At 50.4% G+C, this 18051-nt stretch overlaps 1 protein-coding gene across 1 annotated transcript; it reads left to right on the top strand.

Annotated features, from left to right (window-relative positions):
* The first annotated feature begins 8987 nt into the window (after nt 1-8987).
* On the top strand, nt 8988-14797 carry ufl1 (UFM1-specific ligase 1). The gene is made up of 19 exons (XM_076016410.1): nt 8988-9197; nt 9371-9516; nt 9677-9705; nt 9823-9920; nt 10070-10184; nt 10279-10409; nt 10511-10569; nt 10810-10956; nt 11151-11326; nt 11457-11636; nt 11731-11857; nt 12041-12163; nt 12349-12469; nt 12600-12766; nt 12853-12983; nt 13086-13166; nt 13813-13898; nt 14048-14228; nt 14343-14797. Exons 1-19 carry the CDS (start codon nt 9124-9126, stop codon nt 14547-14549), a joined length of 2379 nt encoding a protein of 792 aa, XP_075872525.1. The 5' UTR covers nt 8988-9123; the 3' UTR covers nt 14550-14797.
* The last annotated feature ends 3254 nt before the right edge of the window (nt 14798-18051 follow it).

Here is an 18051-nt window from a genome sequence, read left to right as displayed (position 1 = left end):
TATCCATGACCCGTTTTGGCTTATTGCCATATTTAGGAAACACAGCTACCGTTGTAGGTACAGAATTAGTCCGGGTGCAGAATCGTTCCGGGCGTAGTGACTGCCCGATACGGCAACTCCATTGGGACATACCTCTACATCGCGGTCGAACGTGATATATGGATGGGTCGCGGTCAAAAATGTATTTCGCGGGTGATATTTAGATAGATAGATAGATAGAGGGAATTTCGTGTATACAACATTAATACAAACAAAGTACCGTAAATACGCCAGGGATTGACAGAAAAAAAGCTTAATCAACCGATGTAGTTTGTCCTAATAGAGTTGCCGTATGTGACGTCGTTGGCATTTGCCCACCGGACGGAGGCGACTGCCAATGACGTCACATACAGCAACTCTGTAACTAAATGTACCGCGATCTATCCATATATCACGTTCGACCGCGATGTAGAGGTATGTCCCAATGGAGTTGCCGTATTGGCAGTCACTTCCGCCCGGAATGATTCTGCACCCGGACTGATGCTGTACCTACACCGTGTCGAAAGCTAACTAGCTAGCATAAGGCTCAAGACAGAACGTCTGCTTTTTTTTCCCCCCACTTCCTCCTCCTGCTTTCAAATCGATCCATTGCTCGGGCGTAATGTTAGCGAGCACTCGGCAGACATCGGTCCATCTTCCAAAAGACTTTCCAAAGGCACAGAGGGAAACAAAAAAGGAACCAAAAAAAAACAAAACACACAATTTACTGATAACGGAAAAGTCGACTTTTTTTTTCCCGGGTGGGCGCCACTCTTGGACAGCTGTCAGGGCCTTAATTCCACACTGTGTTCCTCTTAGCATTTCCCTTCTCTATCTGTAACTTCATCTTAATCCCATCATGCCCCTCCCCACCCTGACCCCCAGCCCCTTCCCCCTCCCTTTCAAAACAAAACAAAACAACACAGAAGAAAACAAAAGGCCGGAGCGTTCGCGGCACCGCCACTGCCGATCATTGTGATGCCACTTGCGTGCCGGTAAAGTCGACAGGGCTGAAGGCTTTTTGTTACTTTTATCTACCACCAAACAGCATCCAGTTTCTGGGGCAGCTCGCACAGAAGGAATCCTGCAGGGGGGTGGCGGGGGGGCGGGGGGCAAAAGTCATTTTGTGTGTCTACTCGCGATGCGCCGATACCGACACCGGTCTCGGGTATCGTTGCCCATGCCAGGGTTGAGTACTCTGCTAGTACTTGTGCTCATACCACAACACTGATACCAACTGTATATGTATGTACTGTATATGACAATTCTGTTGACAGTTGTGTTTGTACTGCATTGACAATTCGTCGCCCCTACGTTCTAGAAGCCGGTGTGGGCAAACTACGGTTCAGGGACCATATGCGGCGCGTTAAGCTTTTTAATCCGGCCCGCCGAACTTGACGAGATTATTTCTCATGTCCCCACGATATATATTTTTCCTCCGATGAGGTGGCTCAACGAAAAACTCCCATCCATCTGCCGCTGCTCCGGCCCCTCTGTCAAATTCTAGAGGCCCATTGTGGCCCCACCAGTCAAAACCTTGGCCCTTCCCTGGTCTAGAAAAACCTGCTGAGGAATGTTGTTCAAATATCAGTATTTATCAGAAATATTATCAAAGTAATTCCCATGATGTGCGATGGCCTTGTCAAGTATTCATCAGTACTGAAATGCAGGTACTGGTAGTCTACTTGTTCTGTAATAAAGTGCCAACGGTGCACCCCCCCCCTCCCCCAACCACCATTTGTGTGTTGTTACAAGCGCTCGCTGCTCCGCTGAGTGCTAAAGAGTCACTGATCATTTCATTTTCTCCCCCCCCGACGACGATGTTCCCCCCCCCCCCCGATGTCAATGTAATATTTCACCTCGCCGCTCGTGGGGAGAGTGTCGATAAGTTTTGCCGAGGCTCGTTGATATTGATTTGCAGCAGCAGCCGGGCCCATCCTTTTTATTTCTTATCTTTTTTTTTTCCTTTCTCTCCCCCTCCTCTCCCCCTCTCTCTTCTTTTGTCTATATTTATTTCTGACTCATGCGTTGCCGTCGTCTCAAACTCACAAACTCACGACTCCGGGGCCGCGACATCTGCTGATGGAATTTGTCTCCCGTCCAGCGTGACGGATCCCAGCGACGTCGCGGCCCCGAGGCCACTGCCAGAGGAGGATAAGAGACTCATCCTGTCCAGGCCCGGGAAGGAAACCAACAAATCACATCTCAGGAAACCTTTCAAAACGTTCCTCCCCCTCCTCCTCCTCCTCCTCCTCCTTTGACAGCCGTCCTTCTCTTCTTTTCTCGTCGTCGCTACACTCTTCCCACAGTTGCTTCGCATCTTCACCCGGCACGTCGAGATGGAACAATAGGGAAAATCCTCGAGGTCTGTCTCGCACGTCCATCTGGTGAAGAGCCCACAGAGAGATGTGCCGGGGTCCAAACTTGGCAGGTTATTGGCTGATCCATCACATCCAATTTGGAGCGGTCAGATTTGCGGCTGGCTGCCGCTACATTCCGCAATGTTTAACGGGGGCTGTTAGCATGGTTAGCGAAGCCATCTGGGAGGGAGGAAGCGACGCGCTAGCTGCGTTCCCGTGACCCCTGGAATTGCGCAAAAAAAATATCGCAATAAAAAAACCAGTTCACTTCCAAGTGAAAATCGTGCGTTGTGATTGGACGGAGGAGGAATGTTTTGTTGTTCTGGGCAGCAAATAGACATTCTGTAAACAACAAAAAGCAAACGTAATTTTCGTCAATAACTCGCGGGACACGATTTTACGAGAATGACGGCTTCACATCGTTCAATGGAAACTCCTGCGAATCGCAATTGTACTTTAGACTTTTAGAAATGTCGCTTTTATTTCATGAAAATGCGTCATGGAAACGCAACTATTGTGTTGAGAGAGCTGCCACTGCTACGGTTAGCATCCGGTGCTAACCTGGCTAGAAGCAGCAATCGTCTGCAACTCCTCGTTTGCATCTGTCTGTTCTTCTTCTGTGGTATTGTTTTGTCATAGCTTGACCTCCTCAGGGCCTGCTGCCTCTTTAGCTGTAGAGGAAGTTGAGCCTCTCACAGTGGCAGAATTGAAGAAAGTGCTTCGATTTGTGTCTTTTCCAAATCATTTAATTTCTTCCGTCTTTGTCTTTTAGCATTTTCCTCCCCTTCCTTTTAACACTTTTTTTTTTTTTTTTTTTACCATCCTTCCTTTAGCCTCTTTTCTCTTTTCAAGATGTACCTTAAAATTTTAACGGCAGAAGGGGAACGGGCGCAAAAAAAAACGTTGGATTTTACACAAGCGCGCAAATAAAAAGAATAGAAAAAAAGAAATAAAAAGAACTCCGACTGCGGACTCCTGAGTTTAAAGAGGGGATGACATCAGTCACTCGGCCGCTACGTTACGGGGACGCCAGGACGCTCGCTGGAATTTTATTTGGAGCCTGTTTGGTGGACCGCCGGTCAGTAAACGTGCCAGCTGAAGCAGAGCGACTGTTGGAGAGCTTGGCCGCCTTTTTCCCCTCCTCCACCACCTCCCCCTCCTCCTCCTCCTCCTCTTCGTCCTCTTCCTCCCCCAACTCTCACATCGCTTGCCGCTCTGCAGCGTCCCCTGCCAGCTCCGGGCCGCCGCTACGTCTGATTTTGGCAGAAAAAGCGGCGCTCGGATGGAAATACTGATAAATTGGCCGAGGTTGCAGTAGATAAAAATATAATAATAATAAAAAAAAACAAAAAAAACTGGCATCTCCACTGGAGCTCCAGAATTTTATTTGCTACGACCTTAAGACATCTTTTTTTTTTAATGTTTATTTATATATATATTTATTTATTCCGCAAACAGTCAGTGAACTAGCCTGGGGCTGAGGGCGCTCCGGAGATTTTCTTCTAAACTCCGATCCAGCCAGGGCTCCGCGCTGTGGGGCAAAGAGAAACACGATGCACCGCCGGCCTTTGAAGCCACTATGAAAAGAAACCAAATTTAACTCGGGTTAAATTTAGGTTCCTCCAAAGCAACAAAAAAAAAAAAGAGTGCTTTGTGTCTGTTCTGCACTTGACTGGACAAACAAGATCCGCCTACGTGTGGCCGCCACCGCCGTCGCCACCAACCGCCACCACCTGGGAGAGAAGACCAGTGATCTCCCAGAGTTCCTCTGTGCTGCTGCTGCTGCTGGGAGAGCCTCAGGCTAGCAGAGCTAGCACAAAGAGCTAGCTGTATGAAGACGGTGCAGAGGTCGGAAGAACTGAACGCCGTCTCGCGTGACCCCGTGACAAAGTCTCCAGACCCGTGACATCGCCACCTACTGACGTAGTGCAGGATAAGACGGGAGGGAAGTCTGAATTTCTGGCCAGCAGGGGGCGGCCCCTCACACTGGGAACAGTGTTCTTAAACGGCTTTTTTTTCTCTCCAACGTTTTCCAAGGCGCTGTTGAGAATTTGCCTTTTTCAGGGTCTCAACCAAGCTTGCGAAAGGCAGCTTCCTGTTGCCACAGGAAGTGACGCTGATGATGCTAATTAGAGACAAAACCTGAGCATAAAACTAAAGAAAGAGCTCATTTTTACAATGTACATATTTTTTTTCTTTATATTTAGAATAGCCGATGATGACAAAAATGAAACGAAAATGAAAAACACTGATAACAAAAAAATGTCTCAGCATGGGTCCTTTAAGGCTGGCTGTGCCCAGAACCAGTACAAAACGTTTTAAAGAAAGATCAAACCAGGATTCTCTGGGTTATTCTTCCCTGAGCGACTTCCCGGGGTTTCAGAAACGAGTGCAAAAAAAACAAAACACGGAGACACTCTGCGGAGACGCAACACATTTTTTACACAACAACGTCTGGCTCTCGACCTTCCATTAGCAGCGGCCGCCACTCACAGGCGCCTCTTCACACCAGGAACAAGCTGATCCAGTACAATGAACCGCTGGCTGTGTAAACCTCCTGTATTGCATCGTTTCTCCCCCTCCTCCTCCTCCTCCTCCTCATTCTTCTTTTGCCACTGCGTTCATTTAAGAAAACAGAAGGGGGCGATATCAAAGCGCTTCCTCGCTAATCCTCGCCGTTCATTTACATAAAGGTATCTGGAGTTCGTCCGCTTGAAGCCGCTGGAGGGAAAAGTGTTCTCCGCCGCCGAGACGGACGTGTTTACTCACGGCCGTCAGCTTGATTACAATTCAAAGAGGAGGTCTCCACAATAGCGTCGCCGCGGTGGAAATATGACCCAAATTCTTTTTTTTCCAGAGTTTTTTTCTTCTTTTTTTTTTTTTGTTACACAAGCCGAGCTTTGAAGTGGTGAAGCGGGAGAGACCGGGGGGGAACTTTTCTTCTTTCTTTAGCGAGGAGGCGGCGGCTCGTCAAAAAAACACACACACACACACACACACACACACACACACACACACACACACACACACACACACACACCTCACCCCCTCTTCTATTTTCTTCTTCCAGCACATTTAATTTCTTGACGTCAGAGAGTTTGAAGACTCAATTAGCCGAGCGGCCGTGCTGCTGCTGCTGCTGCTGCTGCTGGACCTGGAGGAGCTTCGCTCTGGCCCCGCCTCCACAGACGAGCACAGCGCCACTTTTTTAGTCCACCACACAGTTCAGGATGCCAGCAGGCGTCTCGCAGCAGCTGCGTCCATCATGAACTTCCGTGCGATGATGTTGCTCTTCCAACACGCCAACATGTGTTGCTTTTCCCTCCTTGGTTCCACATCCATCTTCCTCAAAAGTGTCACCTGATGGACGGGCTGGCAGGGGGGCGTGGCCACACTCCACCACGCCTCCATCCATCACTTGGCTGTGCAGACAGTTTTTGGGTTTTTTTTCCGCCCTCCAACTCATTTGAAAAATGACAGTTTCAACTGACGTGCAGGGCAAAAAAAAAATTCCGTAAGTTTTTTTGGTTCCCAAATTCTGGACGGTCACTGAGGAACGCCTGGATTGGTTCGGGGGGGGGGGGAACAAAAACACAAAAACTCCTCGACAGCCGAGTTGCGCAGAAAGAAGTGTTGAAAAAAAAGAACAGTTTCTGCTTCCTGAGGCGGAGGGAGGACTTTGACCTTGTCCCCGCTGGCTGGTGATGTCTACTTCCTGTTTACAGTAATAACTGTGTGGAACCCACAGACGTCACAAGGCCGGCTTGTTTGGACTCATGACTCCGGACAGTGAAGGCAGGTGAGCGGTGCACCCGCACAGGAGAGAAAGGAGGCTGGTCGCCGCAATTACTGCATGCAGAAGGACGTCGATCTCCAGCTCCTCCACCCGGGGGGGAAATGGGGGGAGTGCGGTGGGGGGGGAGGGTTTTAGAGGGAGGGGAGGGATTCCAGCTGACACGGGGTGAAAGGTCGCCTAATCACAGAGCTGCGTTCACACCTACGGGCCATTCAGAGACGCTAATTAGCTGCAGCCTGCGTGTGTCTGCAGACGGATGGATGGATGGAAGGAGAAGGGGGGGGGGAGAGAGCAGGTGGGGGAGGCTCGGAGTTGCATTAGGAATCTGGAATCGGGAATCTGGACGTCCGTGGACTAAATTAAAGAGAGTCGTCAGAATTTATAATCAGCACGTTGGGACGAAACCAGCATGAGAACAAGCTGCTGCTGCTGCTGCTGCTGCTGCTGCTGCTGCTCCAGCTCTTATATCATATCGCATGATGTCATAGGTATTATGGAATGTTTTCTTTTCGTGCATCTCAACACCAAAAAAAAGCATCTGATTTCTTTTCAGCCGACGTCTCTTTGGACTTCAAACTGCTTCAGGAATTTATTGATTTGCTACCGATGAAACTAAAAAGCAAAGTTAAAAAACACAACACACCTCATGGTTGTGTGTGTGTGTGTGTGTGTGTGTGTATCTTGGCTGGCGGTGGGTTGGACATACAGACGTCCCATCAGACAGCAGCGCAGGGCTTGTTTTCAGCGAGGGACCGAGCAGCGGCGCTCAGACAAAGACGGCAAATAATTAATATTCAGAGACGGCTGTGGTGAGGTGGTGAGGGGGGGGGCCTGCCCGGCAGAGGAGGCAAAGACAAAATAAAAAGCGGTTAAAAAAAAAAAAAAAAAAAGTCCTTTGTTTCCGAAACGGAACTCCTCCTGAATTCAGATTGAGGACGAGTGAGCAAAAAAAAAAAAAAACCCCTTGTTAAAATAAATAATTAAAGCCGAGACATTAACTTACCCTGGCCGTAAAAAAACATGTGTGCCCCCTGGTGGGGCTGCAGTGACTAAATAGGACGACAACGTTAACGGTGAGCGACTCGACACACCAGCAGCAGCAGCAGCAGCAGCAGCAGCAGCAGCAGCAGCAGCAGCAGCAGCAGCAGCAGCGGTGCCATGATTCATCCAGCACAATGACTTCAATGTGTGTTTACACTGCTGGGGTTTTGCTATTCTTTTTTTTTTTTTTTTTTTACTGACCGGAGCCTTAAGAGAGACATTCCTCAACTCCGTCCTCTCCACCCACACGCACGCGCACACACACACACACACACACACACACACACACACACACACACACACACACCAAAAAAGTAAAACACACATTAAAAAAGCCACTATAATTCCAGTTTAATCTCACGGCTTCTCTTTACCTCCACTGGTCAATGCAATCGGAGCTGTGAGGCAGCGACAGACAGACTCAGAGACAGACTCACAGACAGACAGACAGAGGAAGAGGAGGGGGAAGGGGGACGAGGGGGGGGAAACCCTGTAATGTATTCTAAAGTTTCAACAAATCCACTTACAACTTTTCTCCCCATCCTTTAAAAAAACTGGCTCGGGGGCTGCTGATTAGTTTTTTCTCCCCCTCTCTCTGTCTTTACTCTCACAGTGTGCGCCTGTACGTACGTGTGTGTGTGTGTGTGTGTGTGTGTGTTTCATCAAAGTGATGGACGGAACTTCAGCCTCACTCTCGGAGAAAGGTTCCTATCAGAAGTTGGCCGACACTTTTCCTCTCCCTCTCGTTGATACGGCGCTTTCATAAAATAATGAAGCGTCCATTAATTACACGCAGGCCTGCAGTGAATATGCATGTGACGCATAATTACTGCGCTTCACTCTGCGCAGGCAGCCAGGCAGGCAGGCAGGCAGGCAGGCAGGCAGGCCCTCCGCTGGCATGATGGAGAGCTGCACGGTAACCATCTGTCAGGGCCGCTTGGTATCACAGGAGGATAATCCGTGGGAGTTTACTGCCCCCTGATGGCTGCTGGCTGGAGCTGCAGCCCGTGTTTCGTGTGTGAGGTGAGTTTTAAAGGGGAGGGGAGGGGGTTTCCAAATGTTTTTGTGTCAGAGGGCGATTAGAGCAAAGTTTAGCACAGCAGGAAACAGCTGGAGAAGATATTTGAGGAGGAGGAACCTCGTTTAATCATCAGGTCCACATGACCCACTGTGTGCGTGAGTGTGTGTGGTGGGGGGGGGGCACGCCAACCTTTCAGTAGAAAGTATATAAATGCACTTGTCAGTTTTTGCACATTTACAACCGTTCAATGTTAAAATGTTATGACAATGATTTAGTGGTTTCTCTTTTTTTTGCTGTCTTTGTAGGTTAAAACGCACTCTAATAATGATCAGTAGTAGTAGTAGTAGTAGTAGTACTAGTACTAGTAGTAGTAGATGTAGTAGTAGTAGCAGTAGTAGTGGTAGTAGTACTAGTAGCAGTAGATGGAGTAGTCGTAGCAACAGTAACACACAGCCATGACCATTATTATTATGTGCACAAGGTTTTTGGTAGCAATAATGCAGCGTTTCTCCTCGTTAGCATCCTAAATTTGAATCAAGTTTTGTTTCATCGAACTTCATTCAGGAGATTTTGCGTTTTAAAAAGTGCTATATGGGGTCGTTTAATCACAAGCGCCCGTCCCGCGAACCTTTTAATGCCGCTTTAACTGCTTCATAAATCAGACGATCAACGAACACCGACAGCTTGACGCCCGACAGGAGGAGCGCGTATGATTCGCGCAAGGGATTTGTCCTTCGCGGCTGCCCGTCCGACGTCACACTGTGTTGACGTGTGTCTGGGGCGAGCAGGTAGTAGCTAGTAGTTGAGCCGCCAGCTGGCCGCAGGGAGGACGGAGGACCGCAGACGGGTGACACTCACATCGGGAACAAGTTGTTTTTTTTGCCGTCATGGCGGACTGGGAGGAGATCCGGAGGCTGGCCGCTGACTTCCAGCGGGCTCAGTTCGCCGACACGGTGCAGAGGTGAGCAGTTAGCGGCTAGGCTAACGCTAGCTGCGGCTCAAAGTTTGGAGTTGGAGTTGTGCTCGGAAATAAATCAAAGCAAAAGGGGAAAAACCTCCAATCTTCTTCTCCTCCTCCTCCTCTTCACCTTCTTCTCCTCCTTCCTCTTCTCCTTCACCTCCTCCTTCTTCCAGATTGTCGGAGAGGAACTGCATCGAGATCATCACGAAGCTGATCCAGGAGAAGAAGCTGGATGTGGTGCACACGCTGGACGGGAAGGAGTACATCACTCCAGCCCAGATCAGCAGGGAGATCCGGGACGAGCTCTACGTCCATGGAGGTCAGTGTTGGTCCGAGAAACCATGTGACACCAGCAGCCCAGGATGGAGGCACACGGAAGTGTGGCCGCTCAGCAAAAGCAGCTCGAATGAACCAGATGTTAGTGTGACTATTGATGAAGATGAAGATGAACAGGTCCTTCTCTCTGTGTGTTTTCACAGGGAGGATCAACATCGTGGACCTCCAGCAGGTAGGTGTGGAGCTCCAGCGGAGGTCACACGTCAACACCAGGCTGGAGACCCAGGGGTCATTTTGTTACCGTCCTCCTCCCATTAGCTCTTCTTCTTCTTCTTCTTCTTCCTCGCAGATCATCAACGTGGACTGGGTCCACGTGGAGAGTCGGGCCAGCGACATCGCAAAGACTGACAAAGGGGTTCAGATGGTGCTGGGACAACTCATAGACAAGTGAGTGGTCTTTCAGCCCACCGCCCGTCAACCTTTAGGCTTCAAAGTCGCAGCAGCGGACCGACGGCTTTGCCGTTGCGTGATTCCTTTGTGAGACAAACCCTGCCGTGGACATGTTGTGCGATGCATATTGTCGCGTGTCTGCGCAGCACCTACCTGGACCGCCTGGCTGAAGAGGTGAACGACAAGCTGCAGGAGGCCGGGCTGATCACTCTGGCCGAGCTGTGCAAGAGCTACGACCTCCCGGGGGACTTCCTGTCAGAGGTCAGCAGCAGGAAATCACAGTCTGATGATGATGATGATGAGGAGGAGGAGGAGGAGGAGTGTGTGACGTCCGTGTGTGCGTCTCCTACCTCAGGAGTTGTCCAAGCGGCTCGGCAGCCTCCTGCAGGGAGAGATGGATCCGTACAACAGGGGCGTCATCTTCACCCAGGCTTTCGTGGCCCGACACAAGGCCAGGATACGCGGGCTCTTCAGCGCCATCACAAGGTCGGGCGTCAGCGCTGCAGTCTGGGCTTGTGTGTGTCTGTGTGAGTTCATGGTTGCCTTCAACTCCTCTTCCTCCTCCTCCTCCTCCTCTTCCTCCGCAGACCGACGCCAGTCAGCAGCATGATGGCAGCCTTCGGCTTGCAGGAACATCTCCTCTACAGTGAGGAGCAACTTCTGCATGCATGAAATCACACAGTGATCAATGAATGATTGTTTGATTTCCTATGAATGACAAACATAGAAACAAAAAAAAATCGTATGTCTGCAACAAAAAACACAAGGCTTTCAAGCCACATGATGAGTGCGCGCGCGCACACACACACACACACACACACACACAGACACAGAGGGAGATGCCAGTGACTGGCTGCCTGCTGACTGACCTGCTGTGGCTGGGCAGGCGTCCTGGAGGAGCTGGTGCAGAGCGGGCGGCTGCAGGGCAGCGTGGTGGGGGGGCGGCAGGACAAGGCCGTCTACATTCCAGACATCTACGCCCGGACGCAGAACTCCTGGGTCGACTCCTTCCTCCAGCAGAACGGATATCTAGGCAAGAGGCGGAGCTTCTGCTTCACAATCGTCGGCATTGTTATTATTATTATTATTATTTGGCATCTTTCCTTGTCTGACTGCAAAAGCAACAACAAGTGGAATGTTGCAGGAAATGGACTCGACTAACTGTGTGTGTGTGTGTGTGTGTGTGTGTGTGTGTGTGTGTGTGTGTGTGTGTGTGTGTGCGTGCAGAGTTCGATGCGCTGGTCCGGCTGGGCATCCCGGACCCCAGCAGCTACATCAAGAAGCGCTACAAGTCCAACAAGCTGCTGTTCCTGCGTGCGGCCTGCGTGGGGCAGGCTCTGGTGGACCAGGTGGAGGCCTCGGTGGAGGAGGCCGTCAGCTCGGCCACCTGGACCGACATACAGGTGCTCGCGGGCCGACCCAATCGGCGCACTGCCAGCGACCTCTCAGAGTTTTTCTGCTTTTTTTCCTTCTCTAACCGTTGGATTGTTTTCCTCCCGTCTGTCTGTCTGTCTGTCTGTCTGTCCGTCACAGCCGATCCTGCCCAGCTGTCTGTCTGCCGAGGACGTGGGGATGCTCATCAACCAGGCCATGAGGAACACCAAGGTCCAGTCGGCGGCCAGGGTGCTGGGCGGGACGGTGGTGGTCAGTGAGAAGTTCATCAGCAGCTGCCTGACTCTGTTCGAGGAGGCCATGCAGCAGAGAGCCCAGAAGGTGGCGCCACACACACACACACACACACACACACACAGTGATCAGTCAGTCAGTCCAGACACAGGTGCTGAAGCGTGTGTGTGTTGTGTCTCAGGAAGTGAAGAGCAACCCGGTGTTTGTCATCACTGAAGACGACCTGAAACAAGCGGCGGTGCTGAACGAGAGCTCGGCGCCGTCCAAGAAGGAGAAGAGGGAGGCGGAGCGGCGCAAGAAGGCCACAGGTTGGCCACCTCATCAAAAACCACAACCCAATCAAAAGAGCTCCGCAACAAGAAGAAGAAACGGGTCGGCTTAACCTCAACCACAACACGACCTGTGTGTGTGTGTGTGTGTGTGTGTGTGTGTGTGTGTGTGTGTGTGTGTGTGTGTGTGTGTGTGTGTGTGTGTGTGTGTGTGTGTGTCAGAGGGCAGCGGCAGCGTCAAGTCCGGCGGCGGCGGCAACGCCAGAGAGATCCGCATCCGCAAGACCAAGAAGAAGGGGAGGAGGGAGGAGGACAGCGACGAGGAGACGACAACCACGCAGCAAAGTAACACAACTCAACACCGCTGCCCTTTAGCAAAGCTTCAACCCAGCAACCAGCCTGGAGCAACCCACACTCAGAGCAACCGCGAGGTCACGTGACTGCGAGGTTGCTCTGCTGCTCCTCTGGTTGGAGGATGATCTGAGTCTTGTCACCTCGGGAGACTGATGACTTCTTTCACCTCCGCCAAGGTCGCGGCAAACAGGCCGAAGCCTCCTTCATGAGCCGGGAGGAGATCGAGGCCGTGCTGGAGGAGAGGGTGAGCGACTGTCCGGAGGAAATCCTCTCCGAGCTGGCAGAAGATCTCGTCAGGTGACCAGACTCACAGCAACGGGGTTGAGCTCTTCTCCATTGCAGAAACACCAAGATTCCAAATAAAACAAATTGTAGTTGGCAAAAAAAAAACAAAGATTTGAGGCGTCTCTTCTTCGTTCCTCTGCAGGCCTCTGAACAAAAGCTACCAGGAGGTCCTGCGCTCGGTCTTCATGTCGTCCAGCAGCTCCCCGTCGGGGGCCAACAAGAAGAAGAGCATGAAGGAGCTGCAGGAGGAGGTGGCCAACCTCTACAACAACATCCGGCTCTTCGAGAAAGGCATCAAGTTCTTCTCTGGTGAGTCCTCCAACGTCTCCAGACCAGGGCCGTAGGTTGAGGACCTCATTGAGTCCAACCTCCTCCTGTGTGGCGCTGCTCTGCAGATGAGACCCAGGTGCACATCGCCAAGCACGTGCTGAAGACCCTGTGCACCGATGTCACCAACATCCTGCTCAACTTCCTGGCTGCCGACCTGATGATGTCTGTGGAGAACCCGGCCGCCATCAGCAGCGAGGTGAGGCTGCGGCGCCCCCTGGCTGGGAGGAGCAGTCACACCGGGACAACCAGGACTGACTGAGTGACTGACTGAGAGTCCCTGTTGATGTTTCCACCTCAGGTCAGAGTGAAGATACTGGCCAAGCTGTCTGAGGAGACCAAAGGACCTCTGATGAAGCTGCACAGCTGCCTGAACGGAAAAGTAAGCACCCTCCTCCCCCCTTTTTTTTTTTTTTTTCTTTTACTTCCTGTCCGTGACATCATCAGCCAAAGGCTGTGTCTCAATTCAGGGGCTGCATCCTTGAAGGCTGCATTTGAAAAGAAGTTGCGTCACAGCACTGCGTGAAGGCTCGTCCCAATTCCCAAAAGTCCTCAGGACGCTCCACATACGTACTGGGAATGCGTCCTACTGTTAGCCCATTCCAAGGCTGCACCGCTACTATCCTTCACCTCCTTCTGTATCCTGGGAAGTCAGCTAAAATTAGCGCCATCTACTGGCAAAGACACCACGTATAAATTTAAGTATTGAAATTTCACGCAAGTATTCAGTTTTTTTAACGCAGGGTTTTTACTGATTTGAACATCCAACGCCATGGTTAGATGGCGAACCAATGGTTAGCTTGATGCTATGAAAACGTCACTTCCTGGGTTGGCCAGCAGGAGGGAACGGAGGTGACGCAACGAGGAAATACGCCGAAGGCTAGACCGTCCCGTGTGGTTACCGGGGAGGCGGGGTTTGGGTCGGTCCTTCTAGGCCGGGTCCTTCGGAGGACGCTTCCTTCCAAGGATGCAGACCCTGAATTGAGACACAGCCAAAGCTTCTCCTGCTCTCCCTTGTTCTCCTCCAGACCATCGAGGACTTCCTGACCAACATCGAGGTGTGTGCGGAGGTGTGCGGCTTCATGCTGAAGAAGGCGGACAAGAAGAAGGAAAGGTGAGCAGCGTCTTCTCTCAGCAGGAAGTCCTGAAGAGCCGAGGCCAAACCAAGTCCGAGTTCAGGACCTTGGCACTGTGTTTGATCTTTCCCACAGTTGCAAATAAAACCTTTAATAACTTGAATGATTATTTCCCTCATGGCTGCAGGCAGGCGCTGTTCCTGCACCGTCAGGCTCTCATCGAGCAGCTGAAGGAGACGGAGGAGCCGGCCCTGGTCCTCCACCTGGCCAGCGTGCTGCTGTTCCAGGCCAGCAACCAGTGCATGCTGCACGCGCCGGGCCGCTGCGTGCCCCAGGTCATCGCCACCCTGACTGGACGGATACCCACGGTACCAGCCAGGCCCAAACTCCAGCTTTAGCAATGAGAACCTCAAACTAGCTTGTGTGAGTTTCAACCATCAATGGTGTGGTGTGGTGTGGTGTGGTGTGGTGTCCTCCAACAGGAGCAGCAGCAGCTGCTGTCCACCTACCAGGGCCTGGTGGTGAAGCAGCTGGTCAGCCAGAGTCAGAGCAGGAAGCAGGAGGAGGCCGAGGGCGACGGCCACAAGGAGGAGGAGGAGGAGGAGGTCCGCAGCCAGCTGGTCAACCTGATGCCACAGGTCAAAGACCTGGTTCTGTCCCAGAAGAAGACGCCTGGCACGGAGGAGTGAACATTTCAAACAGCCAGAAAACACCAAGCAGGATGTTGTTGTTGTTTTTTTTATGGTCTGTCATGTTCAGAGGAATAATTACACGCTTCTAATTCAGCCATCAACCCTGTATTCCTGTGAGCTGTCCTCAGGATTCTCAATTCTGGAAGCTAAATCCCTTTATGGGATGTGTCCCTGGAAATCAAACTACCTTGAAAGTCCTCAGTGAGGTTCTGATCATAATGCAGCCATTAAAGGCCTACTGGTCACTCTGAATTGGTGTCAGACTTCCTGCTCATTTCTGGCCACTTGTGGGAGGTTCAGGGCGTCTTTTTGTCATTTGCTCGTTCAAGTTGATGACAACAAGTGGATGGGAAGAAGGTCTAAGGCGGAGGAGAGAAAGCGGGAACTCGCTTCACACACTTGGCCCTTTCAAGAGCCGGTCCTCAATTCTACCACATGGGGGCACCAAATACCAATAACAGTGAGGCCAATACAGCCGCCAACCTCTCATTTGTTTATTTTATTCATGCCAATTTAGGGTTCTGAGCAGATGCTCAGTTTGATAATTAAATTCCAACTGTATTAAAATGACACTTTAATTATAGCTACAGCAAAACTGCCACTTGTAATTTTCCATTTAGTCAGTGCAAAACTTTTTTGGGGGGGAGATTTGTAATTTGTCACACTAATACAAAAACATAACAGAACGACATGCGTACTGGTATAAGTTCTTATCAGAAAACTAATATATGCGTGTAGTTCCAGATAAGTGCTGGCACTAACACATTAGCCATGTCCGACAGCCAAACCCAGTGCGTTCTGTCCCGCACACAGTGTGATTTTATACTAAAATATGTGTATTTTGGAACAGATTTATTCCTAAAGTGCTCCAAACAATATTGAAACGCAAGCGAGTAACGCACAACACGGCGCAAATAGTCGCGTATTGGCGAAAGTAGCTTGCTAAACTTAGCTTTAGCCCGCTAGCGAGCTTTCCCAATTGATGTTAGCTAGACAACATATTCGACTGCGCATGTTTTCTCGACTACACAAAAGCGTGACGTGTGTCGTCCTTACTTTACAGCTCGTTTGTCATTCGTCGTTTACTTTAGACGATGAACCGTGGATGCAGTATTAAAAGGAACTGATGAACTTGTACTAGAAAAGGTGGTCACGGTCACTTCCGGTAACGAGCAGCGTTGACGCCAGGTGAAATTGCCGCCCAAAGCAGTGCGTCATTACTACGACGACGACTACCACTACTACTACTGCTACTACAACTGAGTAAAGATGTACTCTGCAAATACGTACTCCGTAATGTTGACTGTGGTGCGTTCATGATCCTTATGTTCAAAATATTGCAGTTCTGCATATATATATACACACATACATATGAAACAAAAACTTTTAGCATCATCATTTAAAATAACATGACACAACAGAACAATAGGATGCATTGAGAACAATAGCATGCAAGATATCTCATATATTTTGATATTAATTTAACATGTTGTTTGGCATGTAGTTTTAACATGTAGTTTGGCATCAGGAAAACCGGATTGGCCTAAGTGAAACAAACTACATATAAATACAATACTATACAATGAACAAAGGCACAGCCAGTGAGGTAAGGCGTCTCTGTTCAGGTAGTAACACAGAAGGTTTCTCAGCCGGCCCAGTGAGCCGTGCCTGAAGACAGGAAGTGCAACAGGCGCCTCGGCATCCTCGTGGGTGGACTCGAGTTCTCGGAGGATCTCTCACGTTTCCAACACAAAACTCCTCCAGTGAATCCGACATGTGACTGCAGCAGGAGGAAAACACGCTGCCTTGCATCCCAGCAGCGGCAGCACCAGCAGGAGGAGGAGGAGGAGGAGGAGGAGAAGGAGGAGGATATGGTTGCGTGAGGTCATCATACACATGAGCACATGCCTCCGCGTCGCCATGGAAACAAGCATCTCCTGGCATAGCTCGGAATCTTTTCCTCTTCTTCTGCTTCTCCTTTCACTCTCTGCGATCCCTGTGGGAGGGTTTTTTTTTTTTTCTGGCAAGAAGTCAGACGTGCGAAACCAACAGTTTCATTCTGAAATGGAGACGTTCAAAAACGGAAAGAAAAACACACCAAAAAAAACCCTCCCACTCTCGCACGATGAATCACGGCGCCGTGAAATTTAAAGCGCCTCGGGCCCGTCGCAGTATAAGAGGAAAATAAACCACGGCCATCTCCACTCGTCTGTGGCGTAGACTGTTTGTTTGCCGGGTGAAGCAGCAACAGTCTACAGTGCGTGAGCCTCCAAACCAGTAACCCGTGGGTATAATCCCAGTTTAACGGGACAGTTCAAAAGAAATCTCCCTGTTTGATCCAAAACTTAAGGAACGCAGCAAGCAATTTGGATAAACGTTTTTTTTTTGGGGGGGGGGCTTTTAAAAGCACTCTTTAGCTTCCCACTGCGCGCTGAGAGCTTCCAGATGGGACGCAGGCATCAACATCAGCGCTTTGGGATCTTTTCTTTGATTCTTTTTAAATGGGCTATTTGTTGACAAGAAAACAAGACAAATGTAGAGATGACTCTCCTCCCCCCCCCCCGGTAAAAATGCTGTAAAGAAACAAACAGAGCACGTGAGGAACTCGACCCCATTGTTCCTTTGTTGCAGGGTGAGTTTCAGTCCCAGGGGGATTGAAACCATTAGCGTCAGCGCCCGTCGCCGTTTTGGGGCCCATTATCAACGATATGGATTCGCGGAGGCGGCGGTGGAGGTGGCGGCGGCGGAGGCGGCAGCGGCGGCGGCCCACAGTTGCTGAAATCCAATCGGTGTAATTAACGTTGTTTGTGTAAAACAAAAGGGGGCGCCGATCAAGGCACCTTTCCCTGACAAGCAGCTTTGTTTGCTGAGCCATTGTGGAAAAATTTGTCATTTCGATTTGCCCGCTAAAAGCCGCGCGTTTAGCGGCACAATCTCACATTTCTTCTTCTTCTTCTTCTTCTTCTTCTTCTTCTTCTTCTTCTTCTCGACCTTTCACTTCATCCCTTGGTTGGAGTGCGTAGCCGTCGCCCGGGGCAACTGCATGATGCCTCTTGAAAAAAACTGAAAATATATTCAGAGGCATCGCCACTTGGCGCACGCGGAGCCCACGCAGAGGAATCAGAGGCACTCCAGGTTACCCACAAGTCCTTGCAGTCCAGACTGACAGACAGAGTCACACGGCTGTGGCTGTGTCTGTGTGTGTGTGTGTGTGTGTGTGTGACAGTGAGGGGGGGAAGAAATCTCGACCTTGCAGCAGAGGTCACAGGGTTGTAATGAGGCAGCAACACACAAGGCTCTAGATTTGCACCGATCAGCCTGAAAATTCTCCCAGGATGCCGATGGAGTGAAAACATCTGTATTGAATGAAGTTGTTTTGTTTTTTTTTGTCTGGAGGCCTGGTGGTGCTGCTCCGAGGTGGGACTGTGTCGAGACACTGGCCGGTGGTTCAGCCAAACTTCAACACTTCTTTTTCCCAGCGTAGGAACGTAGGAGGAGC

The sequence above is a fragment of the Nelusetta ayraudi genome, unplaced genomic scaffold (assembly GCF_046127955.1).
Source record: "Nelusetta ayraudi isolate G7.1 ecotype Tasmania unplaced genomic scaffold, CSIRO-AGI_Nayr_v1 ptg000226l, whole genome shotgun sequence".
In the NCBI taxonomy this organism is placed as follows: Eukaryota; Metazoa; Chordata; class Actinopteri; order Tetraodontiformes; family Monacanthidae; genus Nelusetta; species Nelusetta ayraudi.
Note: the sequence above shows the minus strand (reverse complement) of the source record. Positions and strands in the feature narration are given on the sequence as shown.